Source organism: Pogoniulus pusillus, chromosome 12, assembly GCF_015220805.1.
Source record: "Pogoniulus pusillus isolate bPogPus1 chromosome 12, bPogPus1.pri, whole genome shotgun sequence".
Taxonomy (NCBI): domain Eukaryota; kingdom Metazoa; phylum Chordata; class Aves; order Piciformes; family Lybiidae; genus Pogoniulus; species Pogoniulus pusillus.
In genome coordinates this window covers 21,021,265-21,037,428 of record NC_087275.1, presented here as the reverse complement: position 1 = coordinate 21,037,428, position 16,164 = coordinate 21,021,265, and the positions used below count along the sequence as shown (strand labels likewise).

At 40.3% G+C, this 16,164-nt stretch overlaps 1 protein-coding gene across 3 annotated transcripts in view; it reads right to left on the bottom strand.

The window, feature by feature from the left end:
* Positions 1-16,164, bottom strand: part of PKNOX1 (PBX/knotted 1 homeobox 1) — a 49,120-nt gene that overhangs the window by 17,090 nt on the left and 15,866 nt on the right. The window contains exons 3-5 of one of the 3 annotated variants that reach the window (XM_064152595.1): positions 15,542-15,643; positions 12,375-12,502; positions 10,933-11,104 (exon numbers count right to left, since the gene is read on the bottom strand). In XM_064152595.1, coding sequence (XP_064008665.1) covers positions 10,933-11,104; positions 12,375-12,502; positions 15,542-15,592 — 351 coding nt within the window. In that variant the 5' untranslated portion in view covers positions 15,593-15,643. Of the gene's footprint in view, positions 1-1,180; positions 1,373-3,095; positions 3,150-10,932; positions 11,105-12,374; positions 12,503-15,541; positions 15,644-16,164 lie in introns of those variants that run through there. The other 2 variants (XM_064152596.1, XM_064152597.1) reach the window with 2 other exon arrangements.

The following is a 16,164-nucleotide window of genomic DNA, read 5'->3' as shown; positions in this document are numbered from 1 at the left end:
AAATACAACCAAGTTAAATGATGCAAATTTAACTACATTTTAACACAAAAGATATTTTACTCCTTTCAGAATTACTAACAATTGGTCTGTAGTCAAATAGTCAAAGAGTTCAGGGACAAAAAAAAAAGAAAGTTAAAATGATGACATTCATCCCATGTAAGAGATCAACACAGAGCACCTGTATTAGTTAATGCCTTAAACATTCAGCTAGAACTGAAGTTAAAAAAAATAGCCGTTGGCCACAATATTTGACCATCTTAGCAGTTAGTTTTGCTCAGTCAGGAGGATTCTTTTTTCTTTCTGAAATGGCTATACAAATTGATATTATTTATCAGCATTTGTTCAGAGGGAAAACTAAAAGTCCCCCCTTCTGCACAGATTTAGTCTCAAATGGATTGTTTATGTTTATGCTTGAGATGAAAAACTAGATTAAATTAAAACCTGACCATGAACCAAGAATTAGTAACACTTAACTTACTGCAGAACCACACACAATCACATTACTCTTACAGGAAGCTGTGCTACTGTGGTTAAGAAGGCAAACAAAACTTCATGAATACGCCACGCCTGCCATGAGGACTTATTTACTCATTTGCAGCTACGCAAATTGTGCCCATATGGCTCCTGGTCTCTTGCAGCACAGATGGGCTAAAAAAAATTGTTGGAAGCAGCTCAGCTTTTACAATCATAGAATCACATGGGTTGGAAGGGACCTCTGGTCATTTAGTCCAACCACCCCCCAGTAAGCAGGGACATCCTCAACTATTCAAGTTGCCTAGAGCCCTGTCAAGCCTTACCCTTGACTATCTCCAGGAATGGGACATCAACCACCTCCCTGGGCAACCTGTTCCAGTGTTCAACCATCCTCATTGTAGAGAATGTTTTCCTAACATCCAGTCTAAATCTGCTCTTCTCTAATTTCTCCGCAGGCCTTCATAAACAGTCCCTCTTGAGCCTTCTTGTAGGTCCCCTTCAAATACTGAAAGGTTGCTATTAGGTGTCGCTGAAGCCTTCTCCAAGCTGAAAAACTCCAGCTCCCTCAGCCTGTCCTCACAGCAGAGATGTTCCAGCTCCCTCATCATTTTCATGGCCCTGCTCTGGACCCAACCCTCATCAGGTCCACATCCTTCCTGTATTGAGGGTTCCAGAGCTGGGCGCAGTACTGCAAGTGAAGTCTTACCAGAGCAGAGCAAAGTGGCAGAATCACCTCTCTGAATCTGCTGGCAATGCTTCATTGGATGTAGCCCAGAGGGCATTCTAGGCTGCAAGCACACACCATCTTCTCGTGTCCAGCTTCTAGTCCATCAGCACCTATTAGTCTTTCTCCTCAGGGCTGCTTGCTATCACCTCCTTCCCCAGCCTTGAAGCTAGACTAAAAAAATCAAGAACTCTTGATAAAATTACCCATGTTGAACAAAAGTAATACAAAGAAATGTTTCCAGACAGATCACAGCAGCAGGAATATTTCATTCCCACATTCTTAAAAAGCACACCTTAAACATCTGCGACAACCCTCTTTCTATTATTTAGTGCTACTGAGTAGAGTGTGCCACAGAACAATGAGTTTTTATAACCCACTTAATTCAGCTTTTCCAGCTGTACAAGTAAACCTGGAGCATCATTTCACACAGACAGAAAGGCACAAAGACAGAAGCAGCCATGAGCTATACTGTGGAAACTGTTGTAAATAAAAGTAATGGTAGACTATTAAGCAGAATTACTGAAAAACAACCTGCTGAAACAGCTGCCCATAGCATATTCACTTATAAATGTATCATATATTAAATTTGGAGACACCTCTAGCTCTGAAAATGCTTTACTGTGCCTGCATCCTTTCTTTTCAGAGCCTCAAGCACAGCATGTGAAGGGTACAGAACACACTAAACACTACCTTAGCAATAGTCTCCATCTCACCTTTGTTTATCTAATACATATACCTACAATTTTTAATTGATTTCTGGACACATAACATCTGCATATAGTAAGAACATATGCTGTGGACAGCACATATAGAAGAATCTCTGTATACTGACAAATAACCTCAAGAAAATGACTTCTCATTTGCAAGAAGTGCCAATTAAAATATATACATTTACAGCTCACCTACCTTCCTGAACAAATCCTTCTGGGATGATTTATATCTTCACAGGAAGAACACAGGCCCCAAGAGATGGGTTGTTTCATTTGTTTTGATTTGATAGCCTCTCCCCCCCAGTTTTGAGCCCACAGCCATGAGATAGAGTCAGGTTTATGAGACAGTGCTGCACATTTACAGTAGTAAGTACACTTTCCAGAAATACAAAAACATGGCTTTCTCACCCAAGAGAGTGCCTCTCTTCCTGCCAGGCCCCTTGCAGGGGCTCAAGATTGTCTCAGGGTCTTAGTCACCCCTTTTCCTCATTGCTGCCTCAGCCAAGAAGGGAAATAGCCCTGGTTTGCTCCCTCCAAAGGCCTCTTCTGTTTTGAAGGATGTGATTTGCAGTTTGTTCTGAACGGTTTCTCCACATGGCTGTTAAGTCCATCCTATAACACCAGACACCACCAGAGCCCTTCAGTTCCTGTGCAGAAAGTGTTTTGCTCTGTGGGAGACTCAGCCTGCAAAGGTGGGCACTGCCACTTCACTTGGTACCTGAGGTCATCTAGAGTGATGTTTGTTCTACCTACATTTTAGAGCTGGTTATTTACTTACACAGAAGGAGGATGGAGCCAGGCACTTCTTGGCGATGCCTGATGACAGGACAAGGGGCAATGGCTGCAAGCTGAGGCATAGGAAGTTTCAAGTAAACACAAAGGAGAATTTTTTGACTGTGAGGGTGACAGAACACTGGAAGAGGCTGGGAGATATTCAAGACTTGCTTGGATGCGTTCCTCCATGATCTGGTATAGGTTCAGCTGAGTACTCCAGGTCATCCGCAGTGAGCTGAAAGAAGCAACTCAACACAGAGAAACTCAGCCTAAGGAAGCCTACCCAGCACCTGTGAGCAATGTCAGAGCAATCAGGAGACCTAGCCCTACCTAGCCGGGGGGCCCACCAGGCCCCCCGGCCTTTGAATCCCCTCCACCATTCACCCAGTGATGCACCACAGAGCACTCACCAGTGACGATCCGAGGAGGATCCTTCTGCCCAACTGGGCAAGCTTGGGGCTTGCCTTTCCTGGGGCCACTTATAAAGGGGAGTGGGTGTGGGGGGGCTAAGTGGTGACACCTGGGGTGGGAGGAGACTCCAACAAGACCCAGATTGAAAAGGGGAGTGGGCAGGGAGGGCAAAGTGGTGACACCTGGGGTGGGAGGAGACTCCAACAGAACCCAGGTGTTAGGAGTTTGGGGGAAAAAAAGGGGGAAACGCATTGTGCAGGAGAGAAAGAGGTGGATATGGTGGAGAAGGGAGAGAAATCGAGAGGAAAAGGATGGAGATGAGAACAGGAAGATGGAATGGTCTATTTGCAGTCATCTTGAATATTAAATTGCACAGCAAGTTATCTGTGAGTCTGGGCAGTCCTGTTTTCCTTGTGTTTCTTTGCCTTTCTCACATTTGTCAGCTTAGCTTATTTTTTTACAGAGTGGATAAAGAGAAATATTTTTGCTTGGTGTTTTTGGAGATCAAGTTGAAGTATGTAACAAAATTATATACAAATCATCACTGAATAGAAGTCAGCAGTAAGATTTTGTAACATTTCATCACGAACAACAGTTTGCAAGTTATGCAGAGATGTCTACCAGGAAGCCAGAAACATGCTCTGATTTCAGCTTGGAGAAGAGAAGACTCCACAGAGACCTAATAGTAACCTTCTAGTACCTAAAGGTGGCCAACAAGAAGGCAGAAGAGGGACTGTTCACAAAGGCCTGAAGTGGCAGGATGAAGGGCAGTGGTTTTAAACTAGAGAAGATATTTAGGTTGGATGTTAGCAGAAAGATCTTTACTGTGGAGGTAGTGGAGCACTGGAACAGGTTGCCCAAGGAGATAGTTGAGGCCCCATCGTTGGAGATAGTCAAGGTCAGGCTCATCAGGGCTCTGGGCAAACTGAATCAGTGCAGGATGTCCTTGCTGACTGCAGGGGAGTTGGACTAGATGACCTTTGGAGGTCCCTTCCAACTCAAATTGTTCTATGATTCTATGATATTACATCAGCTGACTTCAATACTTCTACAGCTTTTCCTAAGAACTGAAAATTCAACAGGATAATCTTTGAGAAAAGGGTACTGAATCTTTACCCCAAACGAAACAAAAAACTCGGGGGCCTTCAAAAAAGGCATTGTCCTGTTCAAATACAAAAGTGAGAGCATGTTTAACACTCCAGGTTTTGTATTGTTTCTTGACTTGATAAAGCCATAAGCAACCCTGCTTTGACTTCACAGCTAACCCTACTTCATGCAGGAGGCTGGACTGCAGACCTCTTGAGCTTGTAATCTACCCTAAACCATCCCTATGGTTCAATGAATGTGGGGAAAACTAAAAGAGCCACCCATAACTGGGAAGAGTTTACTCTAGACATAAAACATATGAGATAGGAAATCAGTCTGAGTCAATAGAATGTCTCTGCAGTGTCTGGGTTAACCCTAGGCAACAAGGAAGTATTGAGTAGCGGAATGTCTTAAGACACAGTGTTATCTCAGAAAGCTCTAAAAATTATCTGCACTCATTCTGAATAACTTCTAGGACATGGAGGAACCTGCCTGTGTAAGTCATAAGCACAACAGGATACTAATGGGAAAACAAAAGGAAGTTAGTTTATTGGTTCATTCCAAGACCTATCTGTGAAAATGAGGTAGAGATGGCAAAGGGTAAGAAGCTCCAGCACATGACACTCCATGTTAGGGGCATATAGATGAGCATGCTTCAAGAAAGAAACATGTGAACTTGGGAACCTCTGCTAGGAACGTTCAGACCCAAGACCTGGGTCTCAACAGCAAACATATCTTCTGGTAGAGATGACTGATCTAAGGATGAGTGCAGAGTAATAATTCAAAAACAAGGATGGAGTTAATGCTCTTGGAAAGAAAGTGCACTTCTAGTTTAGTAAGTAAAACATGAGCACAACCCTTCAGCCTCCACTCCCTTTCCACGTGGCCTAGGATTTGAGAAGGGAAGCACTTGTAGCTAACCAGCATTTACACCAAGTTCAGGGAAGGCCAGTAGAGACAGAATGAGTAACCAAGAATTAGAAAAGAGAGGAAAACTGTTGACAAACAGAAGATCCCTGTAGAAGACACTACAAGACAGTGAATAATTCTGGTTCCAATAGTATGTTGTGCCATACATATCTGTAAGAGCTGAATGTTTACTGAAAAACATTATAAAGTGGTGTTCCTTTTACCTCCTTGAAGAGTCTAACCTGTGTGGTCAGAGGCAATGAAGCTGGAAGGAAAAGTTTCAAAGTTCTATTTGCATCCAATAATTCTTGAAAGGCAAACATGTAACTAGCACAGAAAAGCCATTTTCTTTATGCATTTATTAAGGACAGCCTGGAACTCCTGGAAGAGTCCAAAAACAACCTCTTCTGACTGGAAGATGAATGTGCATTAAAAGTAAAGGCATACTTAGAATTTCAAGACTTTCTACATCTCAAGGCAAGCTGATAAAATCCGTCCAGGAGCTAACACTAAAGCTTCTTAGTTTTCTTTCAACATATCAGGATTGAACTTTGCATCTTCCTGCCTTACACTTCTCCTTGGAAAGAAAAGAGGTATCTTAACACACCTCTGAAACAAAGGAAGAGACAACAATTGAAACTTCATGGAGACCACAACACAGTTTGGGGATTTTTTTTTCTTTTAGTGCTGTAGATACTGGCCATTGGTTTGGAGCCATTAGTTTCATCTCTATCACAAAAGACTGTGCAGTGCAGCCAAGTTCTATATGTCACTTACATAAGAAATAAAAGGTAAAAAACTGAAACAGCTGAATTGGTGGCAAATTTCCTTACTTTATAGGCAGGCCTGTGACTCTTTGGACAGGACTTGAATTTGGCTGTTCATACTATCGTAAAGTTGAAATCATCTCAGTTTAGCTCTGGCATCAAGTTCAGTGCCTGCTCCCAAGCAAGCATTTACAAGTTATTTGACTATGCTGTGGCTAGATAAGAGCACAGGTAGAAAGCAAGCAGTCGTTTGGCCTACTTGCTCCACCTTTCTGGCCTGTTATACCTATTGGTCTTCACTAGCTTCTATTCTCAAGTGCAGTTAAAAAGGGAGAGACAGCAAGAACACAAGACATAACCAAGATGTTAGAATCCCTCTCTGCTAAAAACAGATTTTAAATTTATAAATTATTATATAAGTTAAGGCATCACAAGGCAGAAAAAAATGCAAAGCTACTGCCTTGTCTGTGCAAGCACCAACATTTCAAGCTGAAGACTGACAAACCGTACTAATTATTTCACACCTTGACAGAAACTTTCCTGCTTTCATTCTCCCTGACCCTAACAAAATGAAGAGCCTGTCAGAATGTCAGCTGTTCAGAATCTCCAGCCCTCAGGACAGGCAGAGGACAACTCACACTCAGATTTCATTTGGCACCTAGTAATAGAAAGTCATAGTTAACAGTATGACTACAGAGCAGGATTCGATTTTATTCCAGTGTAAGATAGTACTGACTTCAACAGCCACAGAATACAAGACAAATACTTGCTTATCCATCTCAAGCAAAATCATTCACATTTGTGCAGCCCATCAACAAAGGTGAATACTACATAAGCCAAAAGACTTTGTCACTGCTAAAATCACAAACAGGTCAATAGGCAGGAAGGACTGTTTGAACACAGCAGACCTATCTATCACCAAAACAAGATAGATGTGAGAGCATGTTGGTGCACAACATTTGAAGCAGGTCAAGGCATGCTGGATCTTTAAGAAGCCAGTTTTTGAAGGCTCACAGAAACCAGAGTAACTGAGAGGTTGGAAGGGACCTCGAGATAGGTTAACCCAATCCCCCCCTGCTGAAAGCAAGGTCAGTTATGGCAGGTTGCTCTGGGCCAGTTTGCTTCTGTCTCCAAGGATGGAGACTACTACAGTCTCTCTGGGCAACTTAAGCATCCTTATGGTGAGAATGTTTTTCTTATGGAAAATCCTTTGTTTCAACTTATGTTCATTTCTTCTTGCCCTTTCACTTGGCACCACTGAGATTTTGACTTTGTCTTCTTCAGTCTCCCATTAGGTATTCAGATGCATTGATAATATCCCACCACACCTCCCCCCCTAAAAGCCTTCACTGCTGCAGATTAAACAGTCCCAGCTCACTCACCATCTCTTCATTTGAGAGATGCTCTAGTTCCCTAATTATCCTTGTGGTCCTTTGCTGGACTTGCTCCAGTACATCTACATACAGTAGCGGCTGTATCCAGAACTCCAGCTGCCTCTCACCAGCGTCAAGCTGAGGGAAAGGACCATGCCCTTTGACCTGACCTGCTGCCAATGATTTTCCTAACACAGCCCAAGTATACTGATTTTTTTTTTCTGCACGGATGCTTTTCAGTTTCCTATTTGGTTTGATGTCAACTAGGACTGTCAAGTCCTTTGCTGAAAAGCTGCTGGCCCCCAGGCTGTACTACTGCACAAGGGCTTACTTCTCCCTTGTTGAACTCCATGAGATTCCCACACGCCAATTTCTCCAAAAGTGACAAAATACCTGTGAGTGGTGGCACAGACATCTAGTTGTCAGCCACTGCTCCCATTTTTGCAACAGCTGCAAACTTGCCAAGTGTGCATACTGTCCCATAATCCAGGTCATTAATGAAGATGTTGAATGGTACTGGTTCTAGTATCGATCACTGCTTATGACTAGCTTTCAACTGGACTTAATGCTACTGACCACAATCTTCTGAACCCAGATCATCCACTTGGTGGACATCTCACTGCTCATGTATCTACTCCCTATAGTATCAGTTTCTATGACAACATTATGGAAGACAAGGTTAAAAGCCTTACTAAAAATCAAGATAAACCACATCCATTGCTACTTCCTCATCCTCTGAGGCCAGAGCTACTACCTTCCAAATATTAGAATTCAGATATGCACCTGAAAAGAAATAGCGATTGGAGTGATATGGGTAAACAGTGTATTCTTGCTGAAATGAGGAGGAAGGGGGGTTTTTTGAGGAGGTTCTTCACCATGAAATTGGAGAGACCCTGTAATGGGTTGCCCAGGGAAGTGGTTGAGGCCCCATCCCTCGAGGTGTTTAAGGCCAGGCTGGATGGGGCTCTGGCCAGCCTAATCTAGGGTACTGTGTCCCTGCTCATGGTAGGGGGGTTGGAACTAGATGATCCTTGTGGTCTCTTCCAACCCTGACTGATTCTATGATTAAATCAGAGTTACAAATGAAGAAAACCTGAGGCAGAACTGCAGAACCAAATAATTTTTAGAGGCAAATATATTCAGAAAAAGTCTTTATTTGAAGAAGCATAAAATATTTTATTGGTGGCTTCCAATTCTCATCTGATGTGCATGCAGCACATGAGATGTGAATTTGCTGACGGCGATAACAAGATCTCAAACATATTACAAAGTGAAAGAGATAAAAAAGCCATTCCAAAACTATAAACATTTCTGGTCATCAGCTTTCTAGATAACTGAGTCAAAGATCCTCATGCTGCTATGGTATTTGGAAATTTCTGTGTGCAGTTCATTTTGTAACAACCAAAGTTCCCATAAAATTTTCTACATGCGCAAATCAGCATCTGTGCTGAACTGCCTGCATTTAGTCCTCCTCAGAAACTAAGGGCTCTTTAAAGTGTCTATCACCTTTCCCCTCAATAATATACTCTTCCTTTTCTCCCTGAATTTGCCAAGTGCTTTTCTGTTGAAGGAAGATCTAAAATGACAGGACCAAGGGCACTCAATCTCCAAGGATTTCTGCGCACCAGTGGAACAGTCATTCTCTTCACAGACAGATCATCTCATTGTAACCATTCTACACTACTTATTTCTGCTTAAAACATAAGACACTTTTTAGCAATGTGTAATGATTATTTTATAGATATATTTTAAACCACTTACATTAAAAAAAAAAAGCACAGTACCTCACACTCCTGCTGCTCACACTAAGACAGCAGATAAAGAAAAGAATTATAGTTTATTTCCTCTTGCCTTTATGTTTTGTCTTTCATGCTCTATTTTTAATTTCTAAAGTGACACCAGCTATTTTGTTAAAGGAGTTGCTTGGAGTTGCTTTAGTAGGCATGCTAATACCTTTTTTTACTTAGAAAACTATGCTGCTCTCTGTATAAATTAATATTTTTCAGGTAAACTGTATCAAAACCTGCCTACAAATATCTAATAATTAAGATATTAAATCGTGGATTTGAGAGTTCAGTTCTGTTCTAGTTGTAACTTTGGTCAAAATGGTCAATGGCTGTTGTTCATTCATGGATATCCTCCTTTAACTGCTCTCCCATCAGTCTGAAGGCATTGTTTTGGGACACCTTCTAATAGAAAACCCTTATTTGCACCTTAAAATGTTCTCAAATTGAAAATAAAAGCTTCTATAAGATAAACTGCTCTATAGACAAAAAGTTGTAGAACTTTCTGAAAGCACTCTTCCAAGTGAATTAGTGCAAAGTAATTTGTGTTAACCTACCCTTGAAGAAGATTTAATCTAAGGTGATTTTGTATTTGCATAGACTAAAATCATTGACACAATGTATTAAGATTCAGTCTGGGGTGCTGTACTCTGCAGTTAAAAGGATGTAACACACAGCTCAGAATGTAACTTTTCCGATCTCTCTAGCTAGAGCTCTAAAAGCTTGCCTCACTCTAGAATATATTGTCTTCACCCTTCTCTACTTGCATGCTCGTCTAATTATACGTAGAGCTTCTTATATCTTTATTTTCCATGATGTGATTTAAATACTGTCTTCCCTGAACTTCACTAAACTAACAAATAGTCATAAAAGGCTTGGAAAGCAATCAAGTTATGCAAAAGCAGTTAGAATTGATCCCATTGTGTTACAGTATATGCCCCTCCTGTTCACAGTGACACGGCTGTCAATTCTAAACAGCATCTCAAATTTGTTTCTTGTTTAAGTATTCTCTCCATGCGTATATCCACAGCATCCCACATAGGATATCATTTGCCCACATAAATATTTTTAGATACCAGCTTTAAAGCACTACTGTTTTTCTGTTGTTCATGACCACCCAGCATTCTGTTTTATTTGTGAACTTTCACCTTTTAAAGTAGGCTTTTCTCCTATGAGGTAAGCTTGGGCATGAGGACTTGTTCCATTACATGGTCCTCTTAAAGGAACAGGTTTTCAAAAATGAAACAAAACACTTAATCCCTGTAATTCTAACCCTCTTGAATACAGTACAATCTAGTTGCAACATGACTCTAAAAAGATGAAGGCAGGTAGACAGTTTAGAAGCCAAGTGAGGCGTTTTCAAGAGATGTGATTCAACTGGAGAGACTAAGGGACTGCGGAAATCACAGGTTCACAACAGGACTTTGAGAACACCTAAAGATGACAACAACACTTAAAAAAAAGTGTTGTAGATGTGGAAGAGTTTCTAAGTTCACCTTAGAACAGCTCTTCTCCACCTTAACTAGATGAACCTCGATCAAAAAAAAACCAAAAGCTGAAAAAAAGATTTGTGTTGATTATATGCTTTTGCTAACTATATGTTAAACACTTGGCACCAAAATTGATTTGTGGACTCAACCTAGGTGTGGCAAGCATCTGTTTCTGTTCATCTCTAACACACTGATCTCAACCAGTTTAGGATGAGAAACAACTGTCAAAGGGCAAGTGCAAATTTACAATGGAAAAAACAGGTCAGAAGAAGTTCTAAAAACATGTCACAGCACTAACACAAAGAAGAATCTCTTGTAGGAAGAGCAATGTGAGGAGAAATTATAAGCACCATTTCAGATCAGAAGTTAGAAGAAGAGACAAATGTTTTATGATTGCTTCAGAAACAAACAAATGGCTTATGCTTACCAAATTATCCGTTTCTGGATCTTCACAGAAAAAGGGTTTTCCTTCCTTCTCTTGCTTCCTTACAAAATTTTCAATATCTACATCAAAACTAGCAGAAGTTGTGCCTTCTGAGCCTTGTGTAGACTGTTCACATTTTTCAAATAATAGTGCTAACAGGGGAAATAGTGGGTGCCTAGAATAGAAGTTAAAATACATGAGTAAGTATTTTCACTTATGTGCATGCAACTGAAAAGTGAAACACCTAGCGCACGTTAGGTGGCAGTCACCTAGGTAAGAAACAGAAGTCTTGGAAGAGACTATGAATAACACTACAGGCTACAGCAGAACATGATGGAAATTTGGGTTGTTCTTTGTTTTTTTCATTTTGATTTACCACACAATCTAAACAGTAAAATATATATACTTAAATATAAAAGAAAAATCACAAGCTGGAACACTATGACATACTATTTAGTTCACTGTAACTGAATGGCAATAGACAACACTAGTACAGTGCATCAGAAATAAGGAATGGGATGTACAAATAGGATGAATGAAGATTTAACATCATTAAAAAATCTGATAAAATTCATTATTTTACAATGTGGGCCTTATTCATACATTGCAACTAACATTATATAAGAGGGACTAAAAATCGCATCTGGAATCAGAGGCCTCCTATGAAATCATGTTAAGAGCAGGTGATTTTTCTAGCCTAAGTCTGTAAATAAATGGATATATTTTTCTGCTTCAAATTGTTTGTCTGGCTGTGGTTTGAGGTCTTCTGGCAGGGGGGGAGTGGTTTGTCTTTTGTTGGGGTTTATTTTGTTTCTTTATTTGCAAACTAGTAATAATTACATCTTTATAAAGCACCTCAAGTGAAAGAATGCTTAACCTCATCAAAATTGAACATACCATTTAGCACAGCTCTTAACACTGGAAAATCTCAAAATAGTGTATTTATACATCAACATTTAATCCACCCTGAGCTAATTATTGGGCAATAATACATCAACATTTAATACAGTTTGAGCTAATTATTGGGCAATAGATTGTTATCCCTAAATAAAAGGGAGTAAAGATCAACCTAATTACAATAAAATCTCCTATTAAAGATAAAAACTACAGTACAAACAAACAATGACCATAGTTCAACAGTCTGAGTAGCTTTCTAAATTTCACTTTTACTTTAAAGGCAACCATCTTTAGAACATCTTTTAAAACTGCTGAACCTGAAGAATCCCACAATTAAAGGGTTTTTCTGCCTTGACTTGACAATCAGAATCATCTAGACAAGAATACTGACAATGAAGTTCATTTAATCTCATTCTTTCCCTGCAAACTCCTGAGGCAGTCAAGAGATTATCTGATTTTAAGCTACTTATAATTGATTTAAAAAACCCACAACACCACCACCCTTTATTCTTTACTCTTCAAAAGACAGAACACAAGTCCATTACTACCTGTAAATGGCCTGCTTGTCTGCATCCATTGGAGTTTGAGATTCTACAGGGGCAGGACTCACCCCTTCTGCATCCGTTTCAGAGCAGTTGGGATCCTGTTCAGTTTTTAACTCTGTTACTACTTGCATCTGTAGAAAAAGAGTAAGTTATAAGTAAATCTGTATGCTTGACGTAAAATAAGTGTACTGTTTTCTAAGGAAATAGCAAGGCAAAAGGGCTACTAAATTGCCAGAAGGTTCGTATGACTTGGCATTTACACAAAGAGCCCTGGCTGCAACAAACCTCCTCTTTTAATCCTTGACACTTTTTGATGGGTAGTGTAAAGGTCACTTCAAGTTTCAAGTCAGCTTTAAAATGAGAACTAGTAACTTGTAAAAGCACTGTGTCTCTGAAGTGGCTATTTTTGGAATGGGCTAGCAAAAAATAGGATTTTTTTTTTCCTCAAAAATATTTATGGGGATGCCTGCATAAAATGCCTTTAGGATGAAATCAGAAGCAAGTTTCTATTTGTAAGTTTCCTTTCTGTACATGATACTGAAAAAGAGATCCTGAATTCTTTCTTGTCCATAAAGTGCACATTTTCTTAGAAATAACTGAAATATTCTGCATCCCTCCAATCTTTCAATAATAAGGAGTACAACTTCCCCTGATTACATAAATTTACATACTGTAATAACAAATTATTTTGGAAATATCAAGGTACCAGAGAAGAGAGCAGTAACTGCTTCTACAAATCCATTTAAGCAACAGTTACCATCTGCCACAAATAGAAAAACACAGGCTTCTAGTGAGCACCTCCTGAATTGCACTAGAGCCTGATAATGTCTTTGAGGTGCTTTGACAACGTTGGAAGTGGTTTTCCCTTCACCTCCAGCTAAATACCTTTCAGACTAAAAGGTCTCCCAAGTAACTTGACCTCTGAAAATCATAGTTTCTGCCTCTCAACTCAATCTCATTGGTTTTCTCCACTTTGAGCACTAGGAACATCTGTACAAAGAAAAGAAATCACTGCCATCTTCTTTTTTTCTGCTTCAGCCCTATGAAGTTTCATCTTGGGTAGAGAACAGACACAAGCAGCCAAAACTGACACCTGCAGAATGGAAGTCGTTACAGGTCTACAAACCACGGAGCTGAAAAATCCTCCAGGGCCTAGACAGTCCAGGAGGTGGACCCAAGAAATTGTAGTGTTGTCATTCAATCCCATATTCTGCTATCTCTTTATAAGGTAGCAGCAAGGCCAACTCAGTCTCCTTTTCTGCCTCCTGCCTGCTCTCTCTGGCAGGACCCAGAGCGTATCTGGTAACATGGGGGGTAGGACTGTTTATGCCTAAGGGTGCCAGAGGCACTGTGGGGGGCAGGGGGGAAAAGATGCATTGGGAACTGTGGTTTTGTTGGGTTGGGGGAAAGGTTTAAGAGGGTTTTCATGCATCCTGTATACTTATTAGGTGTTATGGATTTATATGCTCTGTAATTTTCTGTATCTTTTTCAGATATAATTCTGTATTTCTCATCAATTCAATAAGAGTGTTTTATTTTACTCTTGTGAGGGAGTAAAATTACATCTGTCCACTCTTTAAAACTATGACAGAAGCATACAGAATGCAATCCTCTGCCCTCTTCTCTTGTGTGATGTACATCACATCACTCACAGGAATCCTCCAAAAGGAGAGCTGGTCTCAGAAGCTATTAGAGAACCTGGCTCTGACAGTATTTAATATTTCCACACAACAAAAGCAAAAGAAATTTATACTGTTCCTGGCAAGAAGGCTGAAGCAATCTAAAGGTTTGTGCCATATTATCTGTTAGGACCAAGCCACCTCCTAGCAAAATCAGAAACTGAGAAAATGCTTGCCTATCCTACATCAGAGCAGAATGCCTTGCAAAAGCCTTCCACAGCAAGCACGGATGACTTCTAAGCCAGAATGCTTGGCAAAAAAAAAACAATTAATGAACTAATTTATTGGCTAATGACAAGGAGGAACAAAGTAAAAAGAGATGGCTCATCCCAGTGATTAAAAAATGTTTAGTCACACATCTGCAGAGTCTGAAGGAAGAGAACATACCCAGTTAAGGTTCTGTATTACTAACAGGAGGAAATAGCTCACTTAAGACTGCAAGCCATTCTCTGTGCGCCACTTTCAAGCTATAAGAGCAGCAGGCATCCACATTTACCTGACTGTTGTGGTCATCTAGTGCTTAAAACAGAAAAGAAACAGAAAGAAAAATCTCTCAATGTCTTCTTTCTAAAACCACACTATCACTTTCACTAATGTGTCACAGGGTAGAAAGTATTTGCTAGGATGAATAAAAATGTAAGGTGGGTGAGAGGAGAAAGAGAAATCAGAATTAAACCAGAAGAACCAAACAACAAAGACCAGTAATCCCAGACTGCATTCAGATAAATATCTTTTGGTAAGACCTGTGAAAATTTGCAGTTTTCCTTCTGACTGCTCGCCACTGTTGCCATCTGCTGACAGAAGTAGTTGTATTTACTGTTTAAGGCTGCACAGTCATGTAAAAATGAATCTTCAGAGTATAAGCCACTCCATGACTTGTCTCCAGTTCACAGTATTTTAATTTAGCATTTCAAAATGTTGCAACATACAGATCAACGTACAAAAAAGAAACGTCATGACCAGACACATATCTTGCATTATTCTAAATGCTTGTTAACTGAAGTAAGAAACTGGAAGCCTAAAAACTTTCTAACTAGCAATTTTAATCAATAATCTCATTCAAATTAATTTAAAATTATAATTTTCAGCCTGCAGCATAGCACTTAATTCTAGACAACTAAATTTGTCCTTCACTTGCTCAAGATCAACAATTTTATGATGGTGTCCACATCATCGATCCATTGGAACTGAAGACATGGAAGAACACCAAAATTTCATATACACATTAAGGATGTCCATTTGACTTTCCTGAAAACAGGAATATTAGAGCATACAAATAATCTACAGGAGATTTGGAAGAAAACTCCTTATCTAACCATTCTTCCAGAAGTGAAGCAAAGCCACATAAGAATTAGCCAAACCTTTACTAAGTACCCAAGTATTAAAGAATAGCAGCTTGTCACAAGATCTTGTTTCACAAACTAGTGCCAAAGAAGGCTTCTTTTCTCTTGCTAACTATGCTAGTTCATAGAGAAACTAAAACACACCTACCTGTTGTCCATCCTGATAGTTGTCTATACTTAATGTCTGTGTTGCCATCATGGTTAACAAAACACAAGTTACTTCAAATCATCATAAGCATGACCAAATATTCTTAAAAAAAAAAAAAAGAGTTCAGTTACAAAAGTGACCATTTCAAATTCAGTTCTAAAAGATTAAAGAAGATTTAAGAACACCTCCACCCAAAAACCAGTGACTTCGTTGCCAGTGATAGCTACATGCATTTTCTCTCGAACAAAAAACAACCACGCCAGCAGTGTGCCCAGGTGGCCAAGAGAGCCAATGGCATCCTGGCCTGCATCAGGAATGGTGTGGTCAGCAGGAGCAGGGAGGTCATTCTGCCCCTGTACTCTGCACTGGTTAGACCACACTTTGAGTACTGTGTTCAGTTCTGGGCCCCCCAGTTTAGGAGGGACATCGAGATGCTTGAGCGTGTCCAGAGAAGGGCGACGAGGCTGGGGAGAGGCCTTGAGCACAGCCCTACGAGGAGAGGCTGAGGGAGCTGGGATTGGTTAGCCTGGAGAAGTGGAGGCTCAGGGGTGACCTTATTGCTGTCTACAACTACCTGAGGGGTGGTTGTGGCCAGGAGGAGGTTGCTCTCTTCTCTCAGGTGG